At 42.3% G+C, this 20220-nt stretch overlaps 2 protein-coding genes across 6 annotated transcripts; one reads left to right on the top strand and one right to left on the bottom strand.

Moving 5' to 3' along the window:
* The first annotated feature begins 258 nt into the window (after positions 1 to 258).
* TBRG1 (transforming growth factor beta regulator 1) lies at positions 259 to 17042 on the top strand. 3 transcript variants are annotated; one of them, XM_087946290.1, is made up of 3 exons: positions 259 to 364; positions 1990 to 3081; positions 14673 to 17042. In XM_087946290.1, the coding sequence occupies exon 2, from the start codon at positions 2034 to 2036 to the stop codon at positions 3054 to 3056; it is 1023 nt and encodes a 340-aa protein (XP_087802416.1). In that variant the 5' UTR covers positions 259 to 364; positions 1990 to 2033; the 3' UTR covers positions 3057 to 3081; positions 14673 to 17042. The 3 variants fall into 3 exon arrangements, with proteins under 3 accessions (XP_087802416.1, XP_026538103.1, XP_087802417.1); XM_026682318.2 differs by lacking the exon at positions 14673 to 17042 and adding an exon at positions 9728 to 9974; XM_087946291.1 differs by lacking the exons at positions 259 to 364; positions 14673 to 17042 and adding exons at positions 447 to 571; positions 9728 to 9974.
* TACO1 (translational activator of cytochrome c oxidase I) lies at positions 11866 to 20220 on the bottom strand. 3 transcript variants are annotated; one of them, XM_026682247.2, is made up of 6 exons: positions 20048 to 20220; positions 18594 to 18829; positions 17312 to 17418; positions 15668 to 15798; positions 14893 to 15070; positions 11866 to 12854 (listed from the first exon to the last, which is right to left on the bottom strand). In XM_026682247.2, exons 2-6 carry the CDS (start codon positions 18808 to 18810, stop codon positions 12654 to 12656), a joined length of 834 nt encoding a protein of 277 aa, XP_026538032.1. In that variant the 5' UTR covers positions 18811 to 18829; positions 20048 to 20220; the 3' UTR covers positions 11866 to 12653. The 3 variants fall into 3 exon arrangements, with proteins under 3 accessions (XP_026538032.1, XP_026538033.1, XP_087802419.1); XM_026682248.2 differs by lacking the exon at positions 20048 to 20220 and adding an exon at positions 19879 to 19974; XM_087946293.1 differs by lacking the exon at positions 20048 to 20220 and adding an exon at positions 19705 to 19913.

The raw sequence follows: 20220 nt of genomic DNA, 5'->3' as shown, positions 1-20220 counted from the left end.
TCTGGTTAATCTTCTGCCTGCCCTCTGTCTTCTCAGCCATCTTTCCAACAAGAATTCTGGCTTGCATTTCTTTTCTTCAGAGGGTAAAGTTGCCAAATGATTCCCGTGCATTGATCAGAGGCCAACACGTGCAGCTAACAGAGGCTCCGCCAGAGAAGCGGATGCGAGGACAGACTCCTTAGGTTGAATTCTCGCCCAGCTCCTTCAAAGGCAGAGAGGGGCGCTGCCAACCGCGAGAAGGCGCTAATCCGACCTCAAGCAAGGAAAGGGTTACGCCGGCAGCAGAGCAAAGCAGCGGCAGGCATCTCCGCTCTTTCCGCTTCCTGCTCCGGCCTCTGAGAAGACGTGCTGCTGCGATATCGGGGTGAGAATCGGGTGGCGAGACTTCTGCAATGTTAATACCGATTAGGAGAGAAGGGGGCGGTCAGAAAATCCGCTTTGCAAGTCATCGCATAATTGCATTATTTCGAATAATTCTGCGCTTCTAGCAGAAGAGCGGCGGGAATTCTCTTGGCTGGAACATGCCAAGGAGCGCGGCGGCTGAATTGCATCCAGTCTCGCTGCTATCCCGGTCAAACCACTATGATTTTCCGTTTCCAGCTAGTAGCTGATACATAGATGATCATGTCTCAAACTTGGCTTTAAGACATGTGGACTCATGCTGGATGGGAAATTCTGGGGAAAGAAATCCACACGTCTCAAAAAGCCTCCAAGTTTCAGAAATACAGTACTATGATACCTTGTTTTTAACTGGAGTGGGGGAAGCTTTATTTGCCCATTGTGATGGCAGCAATTGATCTGGTCTGCGCTCAGTTTGTCAATTCTCACTTGGAAGCCATGAAAGTGGATGTCTGTCCTATTATCTCTTTCAAAAGCAAATTCCACTAAAGATTCTTCCCCAACTTGGGGATCCTTTATTGAGACTACTGATGCTTAGCCAGCAAGGTGACTGAGAGATACAGAGTTATGGGCCTGTTATCCACAAATGAAGCTTGTCTGCTTTACTTTAGGAACTTCAGTGCAAAGCCAGTCCTCCCTTACCTGTGGGTTGCAGTTTTCACATTCCTGTATCCTTTACTTTTCTGTTTATCTTATTTTTCTAGCTTCCTCCTTGACGTAAATTTCCCCTTTTTAGCACTTTGGATAGGTAATTATGGGGGGAAATATTTTGCCAGGATCATTGTTTTGCTGGACTTTTAAGAGAAAAAGTTACACTAGGAAAGTGAAAAGCGGTTATCTTTAAATAAAACAGCTCTGACACTAATATGGCTGCTCCACACGAGACTCAGAGCTATGTTGAATTAGACAAGAGGTTTTTTTCACACACTCTGATCCAATAGCAGTCATCCAGAAGCTAAAACAGGTAGTCCTTGTCTAGTAACTGCATTGTATAGTGACCATTTGCAGTTATGACAGTGATGAAAAATTATCTTTATGATCAATTGCATTTACGACCTTTGCAGGCCTGTAAAGCAAAGGAAAACTGGCGTAAGATTGTAAGCAGTCAGAGTTTTACTTAACTGCTTCACTTAACTGAGTTACCAATCTCAGTTGTGATAACTAAATGAGGACTACCTGTACCTGTATTTCTTCCTCTTTTTTGGCTAGCCAATAGATGCTTTGGGATCCATGGAATTGAATGAGTAGCTACTATGTTTTGTATTACTTTTTTTAAAAAATGTTAAAACCTCAAAATATTGTGAATTTGGCTTGTGGGGGAATTGCTACAGCTTTTAATCCTTTGGCTGGCTCTTTTCTGCATTTTTTTCTGCTCGTGTGGAAACAAAAGATGTGCTCTTAGGTATATCGAATCTCATTTTTGGACGCCCCAGTGGTACAGTTGTATGTTATACTTTTGTCTGATTTGAAGTAGCGAGGCTTGCCATATTTCATAATTTATGCACAATTGATTGGTTGCTAGGATAAGACTGAGCTGGAAATATTTACATAATTGCTGAACTTGTTTTTTGGACTTTTCTTCCTCTCCAGAGCCATCTTCTACCTGCCCTCTTTCTTGTCAACTGCTTCCCACGATGAAGAAAAACATTCGGAAAAACCAGGACGAACGTTATCGCTTGAAGTTTCAGCGTCTTTGCCGTGTGGCCAAGGTGCTGGTTTACGAGAACGCAGCCTTGTGCGATGAGATTGCCCGGCTGGAGGCCAAATATCTGCGGATACGTGAGGAGCGCCGTTTCCTGCTTACTCGCCTGTTGCAGGCCCAAGCCCTGGCTGAGGACGACTCTCCCACGCCGGCTGTGGCAGCTGGCCTGCAACCGTCCCCAGATGAGCAGCCTACTCGCAAAATACGCCGGGAACGCAAAGGCAAAGAGAATGGCCGAGCATCCAAACGCAGGGCACCCCAGGAGCTGGGCGTCCGCCGGCTGGTCCCCCCGCTTCCTTTGGACCCTGCCGGACGGCCGATTTTTCCTATCACTTTAGGCCCACTAACCATCTACAGTCTGGGTGAGATCATCTCTGACCGTCCTGGTTTCCATACTGAGAGTGCCATCTACCCTGTGGGGTATTGCAGTACCAGGGTATTTGCCAGCACCCGCAGGCCAACTCACCGCTGTCTGTACACCTGCCAGATCAAGGACGGGGGCACCGGGCCACACTTCGAAATTGCCCCCGAAGACGAACTGGGGGTTGTAATAGCAGGATCCACCCCAGATGCCTGCCATGCTCAGCTGTTGGAAGCAGTGGCTGCTGGCCAGCTCGAGCCAGCAGGGGCTGAATTCTTTGGGCTGTCGCACCCTGCAGTCCAACACCTCATCCAGAGCTGCCCAGGGGCACACAAGTGTGCTGGGTACCGCTGGTGCCGCTTTGAGGTCTGCCGTGCGAATGATGGACCCCCTCCTGAGGGCCTGTCTCCAAGGAATCCGGGCACTGATTTTGAGGCGTTCCAGAGTCAAGGTTTGGCCGGGCCTCTGAATCTAGATTTCCCTGCGGCTTCTCCTTCCTCACCCAGCGGAAACGGCTACACTGAACTTTTCCTGCCTTGTGCTACTTCGGCTGAGTCACCCCTCCCTCCGAGTCCAGAAACTGACCCTGATTGAGAACAGCCAGAGTGCGGCTTTCCAGGTGCTCCACCCTTTCTTTCTAGCTCCTCTATGGGGAGAGCAGTATTGCCTGATATTGCTAGAATGGGCTTGATCGAAATGTTGAGAGTTTTTTTTTCTTTACCTTTAAGGTTTGCAATGGCTCCAAGCACCCACTTTATTTCTTAAAAGCTTTCTGCAGGAACAGTGAGAATAGATTTTAAACCAACTTGGTGGTGGGGGGCGGGGTCAGAGCTTTTAAAAGGGGCTATGGAATTTTTCAAATCAGAGATTCTTAAACTTTTGGAACTTCAACACACACACACACACCCAAAAAAATGATGAGATTGCTTAATTTTGCAAAATTATTGATACTGCGGCTTTATTTTGAAGGTGGCCATTCTCATTTCCAATTCATTTGTTCTGAAGCAGTATTTATTCTGTAGAGGAACATCTAGAGAAGTTCTTAATTTTGTCATTGGCTCGTCCAAAGTGGGAGCCAGTTTGGAGCTTCTTGTACAGAAATTCGTGTGCTAAAAGCCTTGTTAAACCATACTCATGCTTTGCCTCGGCAAACAAACTGTTGGCTTCTCCAGGTGTACCAGCATAAGCTTCCTTCCAAATTTGCTACCTTCTCTCGTAGGAGTGGGCAACTATGGCCCCTTTATAATCTATGGCAAGTTCAGGAATTCTGGGAGTTGAAGTCCACAAGTCATAAAGGGGACATGGTTGCCCATTCCTGCTCTACAAGTAATCCTCACTTCAACCCTAATTGGGGCCAGAATTTCCATTGCTAAGTGATGTGGCTGTTAGGTGAAACATCACATGACCATACCACTTAGCAATGGAATTGTTGATAGTCCTAGTTGCACGTCATTAAATGAGGATTGCACACTTTTCCTGCCTTGTTGTGCTTTCCTGCACTTAAATTCCCACCAGCCATCTATCTTACCCCAATCACTGTCTTTCTAGCCACCCTGCACTCCACTGTTTCTCGCCGCTGCTCCAGCTGACTGTGGTCTTCCTGCCACCGACAGCTGCTTCGCATGGTAACTGCTGAGAGAGCACAGGGAGAAGAGAAGCAGAGGAAAGCCGAAAGGGCAGAGATGGGAGATAAGTGGATGGGGGAGATTAAAGTGCACCTGAGGTCATAAATGCAGGTGGGCTGCCAAATAACTTTGATCATGTGAACACAGGGGTGCTGGAGTAGACATAACTTGAAGGACCAGGCATAAATATCATTCATTTAACACCATTGGAACCTTGAACTGTCACTGAATGAATGATTGTTAAGTGAGGACTACTGGTAATATTTGTTTGCAGGGAGTTACAGTTCAGTCTGAACTGTATCTCTTATCTTAAGCCAACAGAATGGAATAAGGGATAGGATAGGATAGGATAGGATAGGATAGGATAGGGTAGAATTCTTTATTGGCCAAGTATGATTGAACACACAAGGAATTTGTCTTTGGTGCATATACTCTCAGGGTACATAAAAAGAAAAAAATACATTCATCAAGAATCGTAAGATACAACACTTAGTGATAGTCATAGGTTACTAAATAAGCAGTCATATCATACTAGGAAACAAATAAAACAATATAAATCATAGAGATACAAATAACAAAGTTATAGTCATAAGTGGGAGGAGATAGGCAATAGGAGGGATGAGAATAACAATAGTAATACAGTCTTAGTAAAATAGTTTGACAGTGTTGTGGGAATTAGTTGTTTAGCAGACTGATGGCGTTCAGGAAAAACCTGTCCTTGTGTCTAGTTGTTCTGGTGTGCAGTGCCCTATAGCGTCGTTTTGAGGGTAGAAGTTGAAACAATTCATGTTCCGGATGTGAAGGGTCTGTAGATATTTTCACAGCCCTCTTTTTGACTCGTGAAGTATACAGGTCCTCAATAGAAGGCAGGTTGGTAGCAATTGGTTTTTTTCTGCAGCTCTAATTATCCTCTGAAGTCTGTGTCTATTTGATTGCATAGCCAAACCAGACAGTTATAGAGGTGCAGATGACAGACTCAGTAATTCCTCTGTAGAACTGAATCAGCAGCTCTTTGGGCAGTTTGAGCTTCCTGAATTGGCGCAGAAAGAACATTCTTTGTTGTGCTTTTTTATTATTTTAATTTTAATTATAATAATACAACACGGTGCAGCCGTTCTGGTGTTACAATTGTTATACATATATAAATGTTACTTCACCATTTACAATCCTCTTGTTTGATACAGTTTACTAATTATTCCAATCATCATAGCTACTTATGTTCTGACCTAACCTTTTTCTATGCAATCACTGATAGAATTTATTTCACATTTCATAGTACTCAGATTCCACCTTATTTTTTAATTCTAGGGTTAACCTGTCCAATTCTGTGCAGGCCATAATTTTCTTATTATATCTGTTTCTGGCTGTATGCTTTCCTTCTTCCAGTATTGCACGTATATTATTCTAGCCGCCGTCAACACATGTACTATTAGATAAATTAAATCCTTCCTATATCCTTCTGATATTATTCCTAGGAGAAAAAAATCCAGCTTAAATGGAATACACTCTCCCACCATTTGTTCCACCCATGGCTGGATCAGTCTCCAATACTTTTTTGCAGCATTGCAGGTTCACCACATGTGAAAAAAATGTGCCTGATACATCTTTGCACTTCCAACAATTTGGAGATAGACTTTTGAACGTTTTGGAAGGCCTTGCTGGCAGAAGATGCCACCTGCAAAACATCTTATAAAGGTTATCCTTGTATGCCATGGCCAATGTTATTTTCTTATTGCTAGTCCAAAGCTTTTGCCATTTAGCCAATTCAATATTATAATCAAAAAATTTTGCCCATACCACCATTATTTCTTTTACATGTTCTTCCTCAAGTTTGTATTCTAATAAATATCTATACAGTACTTTTTATGAATTTATCATCGGTCTCTAACAGAAGCTTATCCAGAATTGTTAACTCTTTATTAATGCCCCATGTTTTCCTATCCTGTGTGTATCTTGTTTGTATTTGTAAGACCACCATTCTACATTCACCCCTTGTGCTACCAGTTCTAACCTAGTTTTCAGTTCTCCCTGTTCATTCACTATATCTCTATATGTTACGATTTTCTCCATATTTATTAAATTTGGATGTATAAATGCTTCTAGTGTGGAAAGCCAAATAGGCGTTTTCATGTAATTTTGATATTTGATTTTGTTCCAAAATGTTAACAATGCCTGTCTTAAATAATGTCTCTGGAAATATTTATGTGTTGTACCTTTTTCGTACCATAAGGCGGCATGCCAGCCCACTTGAATATCATGGCCTTCTAGTTTTAACAGTTTTTTATTCCTCAACATTTTTATTCTTTTATCCATGTTAGAATTGCCACATAATAATATAACTCCCATTCAGGCAAGCCAAATCTTCCTTTTTCTTTAGTATCTTGCATAACTTTCAGCTTAATTCTTGGTCTCTTTCCCTACCATATAAATTTTGACATTAGTTGGTTCAGATTCTTGAAGAAAACTTTCTCCAGTTTAATAGAAATATTTTGAAATAAAAAAAGTAGCTTTGGTAATATATTCATTTTTATAAGTTATCCTGCCCATTAGAGAAAGTTGCAGATTCTTCCATCTTTCTAGATCCTTCTTGATTTGTTAGTTTAGTATAATTATCTTCTCTGAGAGTTATGCACCTAACCGTTAAGAATATACGTAAATATTTAACTTTCTTCACGATTTTAATGCCCCATTCTTTCATTAGGTCCTCTTTTAGTTTAGATGTCATATTCTTTGCCAACATTTTAGTTTTTGTCTTATTTATTTTCCGGCCCGCTACTTTACCATATTCTGTTCCTCCGTAAGTTTCACTTCTTATTTTTAGGGTTCCTCTAAAATAAACTCTAGATCGTCCGCAAAGGCTTGTAGCTTATATTGTTCTTGTCTGATTTCCAGACCTTTAATCTGATGATCTTTATGGATGTTTCTTGACAACACTTCTAATGTCAAAATAAACAATAATGGGGATAGTGGGCAGCCTTGTCTGGTACCTTTTTGTATTGTGACATTTTGTGTCACCTTACCATTAATTATTATTTTGGCCTTTTGTTTTGTACATATTGCTGTAACCATGTTTATAAATTTATTGCCAAAATCCATATTTCTCAATTGTAGTAGAATGAATTCCCAGTTTACATTATCAAATGCCTTTTGGGCTCAAGGAAAAGTAGTGGCACTTGCTTTTCATTGTGGGTTTTATAGTTTTCTAATCTATCAAGAATTGTTCTGATGTTTTTTTTATCTGTCTTCTAGGTAAAAAGCCATTTTAGTCAGAGTGAATGAACATATTGATAATTCTTTTCAGGCGTTCTGCTATTATAGAAGCAAAGATTTTATAATCTATGTTTAGTAATGAATTAATTTAGTAATTTAGCTTTTTTGATGACATTTTTGGTGTTAGGTGTCCATTTTAAGTCTTGAGATATAATAGAACCTAGAAATTTGAAGGTCTCTACTGTTGATCCTGTGTTGTCTAGTATTGTAAGAGGTGGTAGTATGGGGGGGTTTCTGCTGAAGTCTACCACCATTTCTACAGTTTTGAGTGTGTTCAGTTCCAGATTGTTCTGGTCGCATCACAAGGCAAGTTGTTCAACCTCCCGTGGTTTCATGGTTTTAAATCTTTGCCTATAAGCAGGTACAAGGTGAATCATGCAATGATCAGTGTCCCACAGCTGCTCATGGTAAAGACCAATAAGCATCTTTTAATGTTATGTAGTAATGGTCTAAAGCAGTGATGGCTAACTGTTTCTACCTCGCGTGCTGAAAGCGCGCACGCACATGCCTTCACCCATAATGCCATGTGCACGCGACCCCCACCCCTCCCGTCACACACCTCTGCGCACGTGAACCCCCCACCCCATGCATGCGTGTCTCCCACACATGCACGGCAGATATCCGACAATCAATTGGCTGGTGGGGGTTGCACACATGCATGTGCAGTGTGGCTGTTCCGGTGACCTCTCGTGTGCTGGCAGAAATGACTCTGCGTGCCACTTCCGGCATGCGTGCCATAGATTCACCATCACGGGTCTAAGTATTCTTGCCTCTCGTGAGACAATTTACATGCTGAAAATATTTTGGTAGCTCTTTCCTTAAGTTAGGTTTGTTAAAAACTCCTAAAACAATAGGAAGTGAATCTGGGTATTTAACTTCAGCCCACATAATCTGGTCAACTGGAGTTCCTAATGTATTGTTTTACACAAGCTTGTGGAGGAACGTACACAGCAATTAGGAGAAATGAGAACCGTTGTCGAGAATAAAATGGCTTGCAATTGATAATGTCTCTAAGTCCACATCACAGAATTTCTTTAGTATAGTTACATTTTGGCACCAGCGGCTGTTAATATATAAAGATAGGCCTCCACCCTTCTTTTTACCTGATGTTTCTGCAATTCTGTCTGCTCTTTGTACCTGAAACCCTGGGATATGCAAGTTGCTATCATCCATTTACTCATTTAGCCAGGTTTCAATGAAGCAGAGAGCTGCTGAGTTGTAAAAATCATTGCATCTATTTAAAATAAGTATTTCATCCATTTTATTAGTAAGTGAACGTAAATTAGTTAGAGTGATGGGAGAGAGGTTTTTATCCCACTTTTCCTTAGTCTATTCAAAATTGCTGTTTACTTACCCCTTCTTTACCTCCTCCATTCGTTTTTATGCATTATTCAGAGGAAGTTGCTTCTTCCTGTGTTAGAAACTCTTCTCCATTTGTAAAGATGGGATGGTAGTGGTGGTGTGAAGTCAGAGAAAGCTGTCCATCAAAGAAACATTGCTTGATGCTTAGCAGTTGCTTGAATATGAAATCCGTAGTGAATCACAGAGAATAAAAAACAGCAGATCAGAGAGCATTTCACCAAGGCTGCCATTGGCAGCACCATCTTGGTAAAGAATACATCCAATGATATATCCAGTGATATAAATTATAACATCTGAAGTCATGGAAAGTATACAACCACATATGTTCTGATACTAGAAAATGAACCTTCATTTTCCCAGCCGAAGGATTATTTGGGAACCAGATGAGATGAGATGAGATGGAATGCATATAGCCTGTAGTTTACGTTCTGCCAAGACTTCCTGAGACAGTAACAATCACATGCTGTTCCAAAAAAACTTGCTTTTTATTTCAATGGCTGTGAATTATATGCATTCACAGCCCGTAATGAGTCCAGTTTAAGAATAGTCCAACAGAACTTTGGTCAGAGGAAACAGTCCAAGGTCCACTCAAATTCTCTCAATACTTTGGCCAACAATGGGAAGATGCAAATTAAGCCAGAGAAGAGGAAGTTTGAAAGTCTCTTGCTAAAGAGGAGAAAGGGGGGGGTTGCCCCCTCCCTACCAATTCACACTGGCTATGAAGGTTTGATGCTTCAAAGGAGAACGAGGTACAGAGCTTAGCATTCCACATTCACTCCTGGCTTCAATATATCTTCGTCTTTATCACAGGAAATCAAATTGCTATTCCGATATAACAATAATTCCGATATAACAATCATTCTTTACTTTTAGGAGTCCAAATTAACTGTTTTTATACTGGGGGATGGCAGGAATTCAGATCTACGTATCATTTCACTTTTGGGATTGCAGATCTCAGGGTTTCAGGATTCCAGATTTTTAAACCATCTTTTTACTTTTGGGTTTCAGGAATTCAGACACAACAAAATTCTTTACTTTTCTTGGGAATTTGAAGATATAACTACCATTTTACTTAGAAGTCTGCTACAGTCTTTCAGGATAAGGCTGATAAGCACCCACCTTTATCTCCCTTGAAATGCTGCCAACGCCTAAATTGCCAATTAGATGTACAAGGCCAAACGGAGCACATAGTCAACACAGAGCTGCAGAGTTTAAACCGACCAGAACGAATAAAGTTGCTTCCTGCAAAGGCTCATGTCCCTTTGCTCCTCCTTTATGTCTTATGGGAGGGGCCAATCATCTCCAAGCCTACACTCCAGAGTCCCCCCTTTTGTCTTAACTGTTTTTGGTTTCTGGCAGCTCTGCACAAGCGCGCCCTGGGAACAGACTTCCCATTCCTCTGCCTCGTTGATGTCAGATTCTGGAGGCTCTAGAGTCAGCACATAACTCTCAGATGGGCCTGGCCCCATCTGTGTCGGACACAGATCCCTCGTCCATGTCCTCCCCAGACTCCAGGACTGGCCCATGGTCCTCCCACTGTCTGACTCTGCTGCCAGCTTCGCAAGCCACCAGCGGACCACATTTACTAACCCTTGGAGATAGCCAGACATGCCAGGGTAGGAAAAAACACACTCTCTGGATATTAAATGAATATCTATTCTGCTTGTTGAGTCTTCCTGCAGCTGGGCTAGCAATTGGTATCAAAATATTTCCATTATATCCTGATTGAAAAGCTAATAATGTTAGATCATGCCTTGTGTTCGGTTTAGACATAAACAAACATGTAGAACTTATAGGAGGTATCTTTCTGCATTCACCCAGAATCTTCAAATGAGTGTATCAAAGAAAAACAGTTTTTATAAATTGTGTTAGTGTGTGTGATGCTCATTAGGCAATGATGCAATCAACCCCATGTTAATATTGTATTAAGATACCTTCTTCTTGTAACTCAGTGTTGTAATTCCCCTTCCTGCGCCATTTTGTAATGTATGAATGCTAATAGACTAGCCATTAAATTGCAAGTGTTCCTATACTTTTTCCATTGTATACTAGAGGGAAAAAAAGAGAATATTTCAGAGTAAAGCAGAAGCACATCTATGCCAATATGGAGGGAAGCATCATTGGTTACAGAACTTCAAAATTCATACACAAAATCAAGCACACAATGACTGGCATGTATTATATCGTGGTTGATTTTTCCCCCCTCCTGTTATTGATTTTTTTAGTATATTAAAAAATTTGTCCGTAAGTCTTGACTTTGCAACTTGTCCTTGAGCCTAAAATTTGTCTATGAAGAAAGCTGATGGTAGGAGGAGAGAATATTAATACAAAAATGTTGCTCATCTGATTAAAAAAAATTCTCCTCTTAAGAAAAGGATTTCTTTTTTCAACCTGTAATGCATAGGCTCATAATCCTACCTGTGCAAATCAATTGTGACATGCTTACAGAAGAGATGTGGCATTCAGCAGGTTCTGACCAGTTCTGGAGAACCGGTAGCGGAAATTTTGAGTAGTTCAGAGAACCAGCAAATACCAACTCTGACTGGAGATTTTACAGTATCCTTCCCTTGCCACGCCCACCAAACCACGCCCACAGAACCAGTAGTAAAAAAAAATTGAATCCCACCACTGTTACAGATACATTCATCAGCATTCATATATACATAGTCCTCGGCTTATGACCAGTTGCTTAGCAGCCATTTGAAGTTACGGTGGACACTTCCCATCACCTACAACATGGTTCTGAAATTCTGACAGCTGCCCTCACCCACCAAAACCATCCTGTGATCGCACATTGGGTACTCAGCAGCCAACCTGCATATACAGCCATTAGCAGTATCCGATTGTTATATGCCTGCGGTTTAGTTTTGCTGAAAATCAGTATTTACTTTGTGCTTTCAGGCAGAACTAGCACATAGCAAACAACAGGTTCATTTTACAACCATTGCGTTCCTCTGAATGCCACAGAAAAGATAAAAACTGAATCAGTCACGTGGGTGAACTGTTTTACGACCATCATAACTTACTGTAATGACAGGCTCCTATTATGGTCATAAACTGAGGAGTACCGATACACATCCGAGACACACCAGCCGCACAACTACAAAATGCACTTTTTTCTCAAATTTGATGAACCATATCAAATGGCCTTTTAAAAGTATATTTGGATGCCCAATTATCAATGTAAGTAGACATCGTTTACATACCAGCATTCTGTATTAGCATTTCTGAACAATTCGATCTAAGGGGAAGATTGAAGGGATACAGATCCTAGCCACACAGATGTGAATTGCTGCTGAATGATTTTCCAGAACAAATGCTTTAGTATGATTCAGAATGGCTATTTGGGTGCATTTAATGTCCATCACAGAGATATCTCAAAGGAGCCAAGTATGTATCCAATCTGGGTCCATCACACATAAAACCTGCGTTCCCCTCCAGGTCTGTGTTTGTGTGTGTAGGATTTTTCACGAACTTGCATGCTCGAAGAAGGCAGAACTATCTCCCAACAACTCAGGAAAAGTGGACCAAGAAGGTATCCAGTTATATTAAGATTACTGATCTTTCAGTTAATGTATCTCCATTGGCTTGTGAATATATCTGTTTGGACATTATTGTTTTGTTATATTGAGATGCTAATGAGACAGCAATCCCATCTTCCAATGGAAGTCAGGAACCAATCCCAGATATTTGTGGCAGAAGTTGTCCAAGTTATCGTTTTGCTCCAGCACTCTTTTAGCATCCCCATTTGGTACATGCCATGGGGTTGTCCTCTGGCAAGAAACTTGAAAAGGAGGGCAAAGAGGCACACAGGCTTGTCCGAAACATAGTAAACCTCATTTACCATTAATAGTCTTGATTTGGATTGGGGGGGAAATAAAACCAGAATTTAGTTTGTAAGGCTTCAGTACCTCCTGGAGGTATGCCGGTAAAACTAAGCAATGTTGTTGTATACCCGTACAACATCTACGTGGTTCTCAAGGGCCTCTAACAACTTCACGGCCCCCTCCATCTCTGCGTCTGATAGCTGAGCGTGGACAACTGGGATGAATTCAAGGCCAGCAGACAAAGAACAAAGGCCCAGCGACTCCAGTTTTTCACGTACTTGGTGCAAGGTAGACACAGCGGAAATAAACTAAGCGGTAGAGAAGAAGACAAAAGAAAGGGGGGGGGGGAGATATTGTTATAGCCAGTGCCTAGAAATCTAGAAGACCTGATCAAACCATTTGAACCATGCACCAAAGTTCTCAAACCGAGGGGTGGGTTTATACCCTTTGGGAGACTAAAAAAATCTGCAGGTGTCAAACATTTGCAGAATTTACATATTTAGATCAGGATTGCTGTTATCACTTGTTCTGTGTGTAGAAACAATAGAACAACAAAGTTGGAAGGGACCTTTGAGGTCTTCTAATTCAACCCTCTGCTTAGACAAGAAATCTTATACCATTTCAGACAAATCTCTTTTTAAAAACTTCCAGTGTTGGAGCATTCACAACTTCTGGAGGCAAGTTGTTCCACTGGTTAATTGTTCTAACTGTCAGGAAATTCCTCCTAAGTTCTAGGTTGCTTCTCTCCTTGATTGTTTCCACCCATTGCTTCTTGTTCTGCCTTTAGGTACTTTGGGGAATAGCTTGACTTCTTCTCTGTGGCAGCACCTGAGCTATAGGAACACTGATATCATGTCACCCCCTAGTCCCTCTTTTCATCAGTCTAGACATACCCAATTCTAGCAACCATTCTTTATATGTTTTAGCCTCCAGTCCCCTAATCTTCTTTGTTGCTCTTATCTTCCCTCTATTTCTAGAGTCTCAACATCTTTTTTACATCGTGGGGACCAAAATTGGATGGAATATTCCAAGTGTGGCCTTATCAAGGCAGTGGGATTAACACTTTACGTGACCTTGACTTTATCCCTGTTTATGCAGCCTAGAATTTGGTGTTTTTTTTGGGCCGCTGCAGCACACTGCTGGCTCATATTTAAACGATTGTCCACTAGGACTCCAAGACCCCTCTCACAGTTACTACTATTGAGCCAGGTATCGCCTATACTGTACCTGTGAACCGGTATACAAAGAAAGAATCTTGTTCACACTGAGCAGGAGTGAGTTCTAGCAGAGCTTGGAATGCACTTGGTGATGACCAGTTACCTATTGGCTGCACCTCTGTCCAGGTGAGAGGTTTCAGAGTGCTACCTTGCAGTGATCCAGCCCTATATTCCTCTGGCATGCATCTCCATGGTGGGTGTAGTATCTTGGTGGGATAGGGGTGGGCAAGAGCCACAATGTACAGGTAGTCCTCAACTTACAACTGATGGCTTAGTAACTGAAGTTATGACCTACTTGGAAAAGGGGACATAGGATCTGAATCTGAAGTTCCAACGGTTGTCCCTCCTGCCCTGTGGTCGCATTACATTTTATGACAGTTTTGCTGCATTCACTTCTGCTTTTCAGTGAAAATGTTCAGCAATGAGCCCATTTAACGACAGCAGTGTTCGTTTAATGATATTCGCTTAATGACTGCTGCAAAAAGTATCATGAAATCATGTGGATCCCATGACCAGATAGTTTTACAACCATTATGATTTACAGACATAATGGGCAGGCTCCATTGTAACTTGAGAGCTACCTATAGTCTTGCGCAGGGAACCATTTCTAAGCCATATGAAATTTTATCAGTTGTACAAAGACACCCTTGATACCAACTTATAATTCAGGGCAGGCAAGATTCTCTTGCCTCTTCCCTCCCCCCCACTCATTTTTGTGGCCCACTGTCCCCTCCACATAGTGCCACTGAAACTCAGTGTCAAGCCAATGATTTTGTTATAAAGACCGCCCAATTTGACCTCGACTGTAATAATGATGGCACGATGGGCAATATTCTAGAAATTATATGGAAATTAGTTGCCATTTTTTTTCACTTATGAGGTTTGTTTTTTTCCTTCTCCTTTTCTCAGCCTATAGCCTGGGGGTTTTCTGGGGATCTCCCATTCAAGTACAAACTCAGCCAACCTGTGTAAGCTTTGTGAAATCACTCAAAGTTTGCTAGAAGTTTGTCCCTACCTTCTTGTTGGAACAACCAATTGGGACACAACATATATTTTTTTAAAGAAAAATTAAAGAGTGAAAATGTGCGCGGCTTACTTTGCTAAATTTCAACCCACCCTTTCAACTTACCCTGAGCACCACCTTCTCATCCTCCTCTTCCTCTTCCTGGACATCTTCAGCTCCAGCTTCAATTGCCAAGTCAAGTGCCTGATCCAAGCTGACAGGATTGCTGGATTTGTCTTCCTTGCTGACAATCACAACCCCCTTTTTCTCAAAATGATTGTGAATCCCTTCGGTAATGCTCCCCCTGCAAGGAACCAAGTATTTAGCCTAAGACAGGGTGTCAAACTTCATTTCATTGAGGGCCGCATCAGAGTTAAGTTTGACCTGGGGGGCTGGAGTGGGTGTGGCCAGGGTGCACGTGGCCAGCATGACATCACTTGTTTCGGGTGGGTGGGCTGTGATTGCCAAGCGCTCTGCCAATGAAAATGGCCTCCTAAGCTCATTTTTAGGCTGCAACGGCCTCTTACAACTCTCTGTTGGTGAAAAGGGAGCCAGGAAGGGCTGCGCACGGCCCTCACGAGCTCCGTTTTCGCTGGCAGAGGCACCATGGGCCAGTCCTTTGCTGTTTCAAGGGCGATCCCGTGGGCCAGATCTAAGCACTCCGCAGGCTGGATCTGGCCCCCAGGTCTTGAGTTTGACACTCCTGGCCTAAGACTTTAGCAGTGGCTTGCCAGAACTTCTACAGCCTCTGATATGGAAGGACTACTTACAGGAAAACCCAGTTCTTCCAAAGGCAAGGAACAAAGCACCCATATCTTCTTCAGCACATCCCTGTTAAACTTGCATTCCACTCCCCTACCTCTTGTAGCTAGCCAGCCAATACTCCTGAGGTTGCACTAACCCGTTTTTGTTTAAAAGATATCGGATTTCATTGGAAGTCCTCTTTAAGTTGTCTGTCAGTATCTCAACATATAAGGATGAGCCACCTGGACCTCGGATGCCGCAGAGGTGATAAATGGATTTCATTTTCTCCTGCCAAAGAAGTTAACAATGATAACCATCAGCAACTCACAAAATCTTTGCCATCACTTCAGCTTTCAAGTATTAAGTATATTGTCCTCATCTGTCCCTTTAAAGCAATTTAACAAAAGCGGGATCCAAATGCATTTGTTTATTTAAAAGATTTGTGTGGGCACCTATCTTAAACACAACTCTGGGTGACAACAATGAAAGCAGTAACTCAAAATCATAGACCACAAAACCATTACAAAAATGCAGCGCTTAAGTCATCTCCTTGGGATGCCCCACAACCAGCCTAGGTATCTTCCTTCTATCCTAGCACCTGGGTAACAAACTAGCTCTTGGTGGTGTACCAAAAGGCTAAAAGGGAAGGGGTCTGCCAAATCACCAGAGGGTGTGCCTGAAGGTAGGATAGCCACGGAAAAGGTACCCTTCTGAAGTGCCACTAGATGGCAAGATTTCAGGGAAGGGACTAGGGACATGCCCGTGCTACCTATCTGATATGGTAGGGTAGGCAGCTATTCTCAGCAGGAGGCGGCCCTGCAAATATCTGGGTCTTATTCCATGTATGGTTTTAAAGAGGTAACCAATACTTTGAATTGTACCTGGGAGGAAGTTGGGAGCCAGTGCAGCTTTAACAAGAGATGTAATATGCCAAACCTAAGGAACACTTAATATAGCACATGCTGCTGTTGTCTAAACCAGTTATAACTTCCAGGTGTTCTTCAATGCATCCCTTAAAAATGAATTCCTTGAAGATATTTCTATGTCGCTTTTCTGCTCTACAAGCTCCACAAAGGAATGGATAATTTAAGACCAAAAAAAAAAAAATCAAAGCAAAAACTGGCTGTTCCTAGTAACTGTTTTGCCCCCAAATACAGATAGTTCTCAACTTACAACATTTCATTTAGTGATGTTCAAAGTTACAGTGGCACTGAAAAAAGGGACTTATGACCGTTTTTCATAGTTATGAGCTTTGTAGCATCCCTATGATGTGGTCAAAATTAAGATGCTTGGCAACTGGCTCATCTTTATGACAGTTGCAGAGTCCCAAGGTTATATGATCCCTTTTTGCGACCTTCTGACAAGCAAAGCCAATGGGGAAGCCAGATTCACTTAACAACCATGTTACCAACTTAGCAACTGCAATGATTCACTTAATGACTGCAACAAGGTCGTAAAATAGAGCAAAACTCACTTAACAATAGAAATTTTGGGCTCAATTGTGGTAATAAATCAAGCACTACCTAGATTGCCTAGATTGTAATGTCTCTTTTTTGCCTCTATTGCTGGCTCACAAAGGATTCAACAGGGACATTCAGAGGGAAGTGTGGGGGAAGGCACATTTGTTGTGATATATGTCTTGTATCCTGACCTAAGAATATAATTCTTATTTTGACAATGATGTCACGTGGCTTATCAATAGGATGACACCATCATCATTTTGGCATTGTCTTAGATTATATTGTACATCTTTGGCTACAGCCATCCTTTTATGTAGACCTCCAACAACTCAGAAACTTACCGCACCAGAGATGGCTGTTTCAATAGAGCCTTTTGGCATACTCTTCCTTCGGCACACCTCAATAATGTTGGCTAAATTGGTGTTAAGTTGTGGGTTCGATCCTCCTTCTGAAAAGGCAATGTAGAAAGATGGCAGGTCATTATCATTTGTTTAGGAAACACAACACTGCATTTTAGAGAACAGGAAATAAGAAAGATTTTTGTTCAGTTAGTACAAGAAAAGCAACAATGCAGATAGCAGGAAGTAAGGCTATACAAAAAAAATAGGTGTGCTGAGTTCAGCTATACATAATTAAGGATGTGCACACCATGGTTTCTTCAAACAGTTGTAATTAAGGAAGAGATAACATTAAGGACCCAGCCTAGTTTTAAACGCAGAGCATCTTCTATTAAATCTGGGGAAAACCCTCTGAAGGGCTCATTTTTATTATTTTTATAAATAAGTCAAGGCAGCAAACATAAACAATACTCCTTTCTCCTCCTATTTTCCTCACAACAACCCTGTGAGATGGATTGGACTAAGAGAAAGCCAGTGTTTGTGCCTAAGGTGGGACTAGAACTCACTGTCTCCTAGTCTCTAGCCTGGTGCCTTAATTACTAGACCAAACTGTTCGGTCACTGTTTCATCCTAAGTCTTAACTATCTTAGCAGAAAAGATAGTTCTGTTCACCAGAAAACAGCAGTACATGTCACAACACTGTCTTTTCTGCAAGCCCCTCACTCAGACAAGTTAGCACAACAAGAACCACGCTAGGGGTGGGATTCAAAAAGTTTTACCACGGGTTCAGTGGGCACGGCTTGGAAGGTGCACTTTGCGCAGGAGCAGAGGCGTTGCAACTCACCTCCTGCAAGCCTGCACTCTCCTGGTCACTTCAGCAGCTGCCGCGCGTTACTCTGCTGTGCCGCGCAAAGCAGCTGCGCTTCAAAAGCAGAGGATGACCATGGGAACTGGGGCGGGTGGGTGAGCCCAACAGCAACGCGGCGGAGAGAACTGATTCGGTCTCCACTGCTCATCGCCACTATCGGCTTGGCAGAACTGGGCCGAATCGGTAGGATACCATCAATGAACCACACTTAGCTAAGATAGGTTTGTCCAACAACTATTGCCTGGGATATGGTTTTCCATATGGTAACTCACAAACCACAAGTTGCTGGCTTCACACAACACGCTGAGCTAATATCCAACATTATGGTTTCATGTCATATTATGGCTTAGCCACAGCAGTCCTTAGGAGCCTTTATTTTGATTATAAAAAAAAGCCAGTGAAATATTGGATCCGTACCCTTCACAGCAAAACGGATCATCATGGTAAGTTTTTGGAAGACCAAGGAACGTGCAGTATCTTTAGGCCCCTTAACATTTTTGACTTTGGACCACTTGTTGTGTCCAGCAAGTGTGGCACTGGAGGCATGGATGGCACAACTGGGATGATGGAAAAGCATCACACGGGATGGTCGAAGCAGAGGACTCAGCCGTGTGTAAATGCAGCCCACGGACATGACTGGATTGGCCAAAGACCTGGGAACAAAAGAGACTATGAAGGAACATTACCATGGGAGCCATTTCAAAGAAAATATTATCTCTATATATAAACAGGGTGGTGGTGTCCTGTTAAATCAGTCCTAATTCTTGGTGACCACAGCAACAAATCCATACAGGTGTCTTGATGACATTTTCAGATGCAGCTTGCTGTTAATTTTTTTCTTCAGCTTGAGGGAGAATGACTGGGCCAAAGTCACCTAGCTGACTTTCATAGCTAGGACAGGACTGGAATGCAAAAGTCTCCAGGGTTCAAATGCTGCCCCTTTAAACCCTTTACCAAACATTTTCCAAAAACGGATCCACACCACAAAAAACGGCTCAGTTATGAGTGGGATAATCACAGCTACCCTCCCCAAAAGATATAACCCACATGTATAGTTTATCTGAACATTTCAGAAATGTAAATTTTGAAAGTTCCCCCTCTCAGGCCAACAGCAAAAAGCTTAAAACAACCAAACCTAATGATCTATTTATTATGTCCAAAGTGTTTTATTATGTCCAAAGGAATAGGATAGCTATCAAAAGAACACCAAAATAAGGTCCAAATCATTATTAATATTTTTTAAAAATGGATTATACTTTCAAGGATCCTCTTCTTCGAGGGTCTTCAAGCTTGACAGGTTTAAGACTTGTGGACCTCAACTCCCAGAATTCCTCCTCCAGTCATGTTGGCTCAGGAATTCTGGGAGTTGAAGCCCACAAGTCTTAAAGCTGCCAAGTTTGAAGACCCTTGATTTGTTGATTTGCTCTTTATTTCACACGTACAGGACAACGTCTGCAAGACGAGCCACGCTCCCCATTTCGGCATTTACCATTTATTATGGTAATGGCATAAACCTGCCTGCCCTAACCTTGGTTTCAATATGCCCGATTGGTCGGGGAAGACAGTTTTAACCCTGCGATCCTATACATAGGCGGAAAGACTTAAATGTCAGAGAAGGTCGGGTTGGGGGTCTTCCATCATTTGCTGAAATTAGGCCATTATTCCGCCCTCTCCATCAATTTCTCCCACTACCCTTACCTACCCACGAGTAACTTCGAAATAAAACCCCAGAATTCTGCAGAATCTTTCCGCTCACAGCTCCGCCCCGTCGGGGCAAGAGCCTGAAATTAACTCTTTCTTCTCGGCAAGTCAATTTTCCAATGCCGATTTTTTCCCCCCCGTCCTTTATTTCTTTTTCAGTGGAAACTCACTCCCCAGTCCTTCGCTTGGAAAGATCCCCTGAGCCGCTTTGCAAAGACCAGCGTTCCTTGCACTGAACCTTAAGGAGATGAGAGACAAGGGAGGAAAAGACCGGGAGGGAAAAGGAAAGCGAGCGACTTCGTGGGTGAAGTCACTTCCGGACTTGGGCCGCCCGGGCAAAGTG

This window comes from Notechis scutatus, chromosome Z, assembly GCF_049901735.1.
Source record: "Notechis scutatus isolate UNSWTSFEM ecotype Mainland chromosome Z, rNotScu1.2, whole genome shotgun sequence".
In the NCBI taxonomy this organism is placed as follows: domain Eukaryota; kingdom Metazoa; phylum Chordata; class Lepidosauria; order Squamata; family Elapidae; genus Notechis; species Notechis scutatus.
This window is presented reverse-complemented; position numbering and strand designations above follow the sequence as displayed.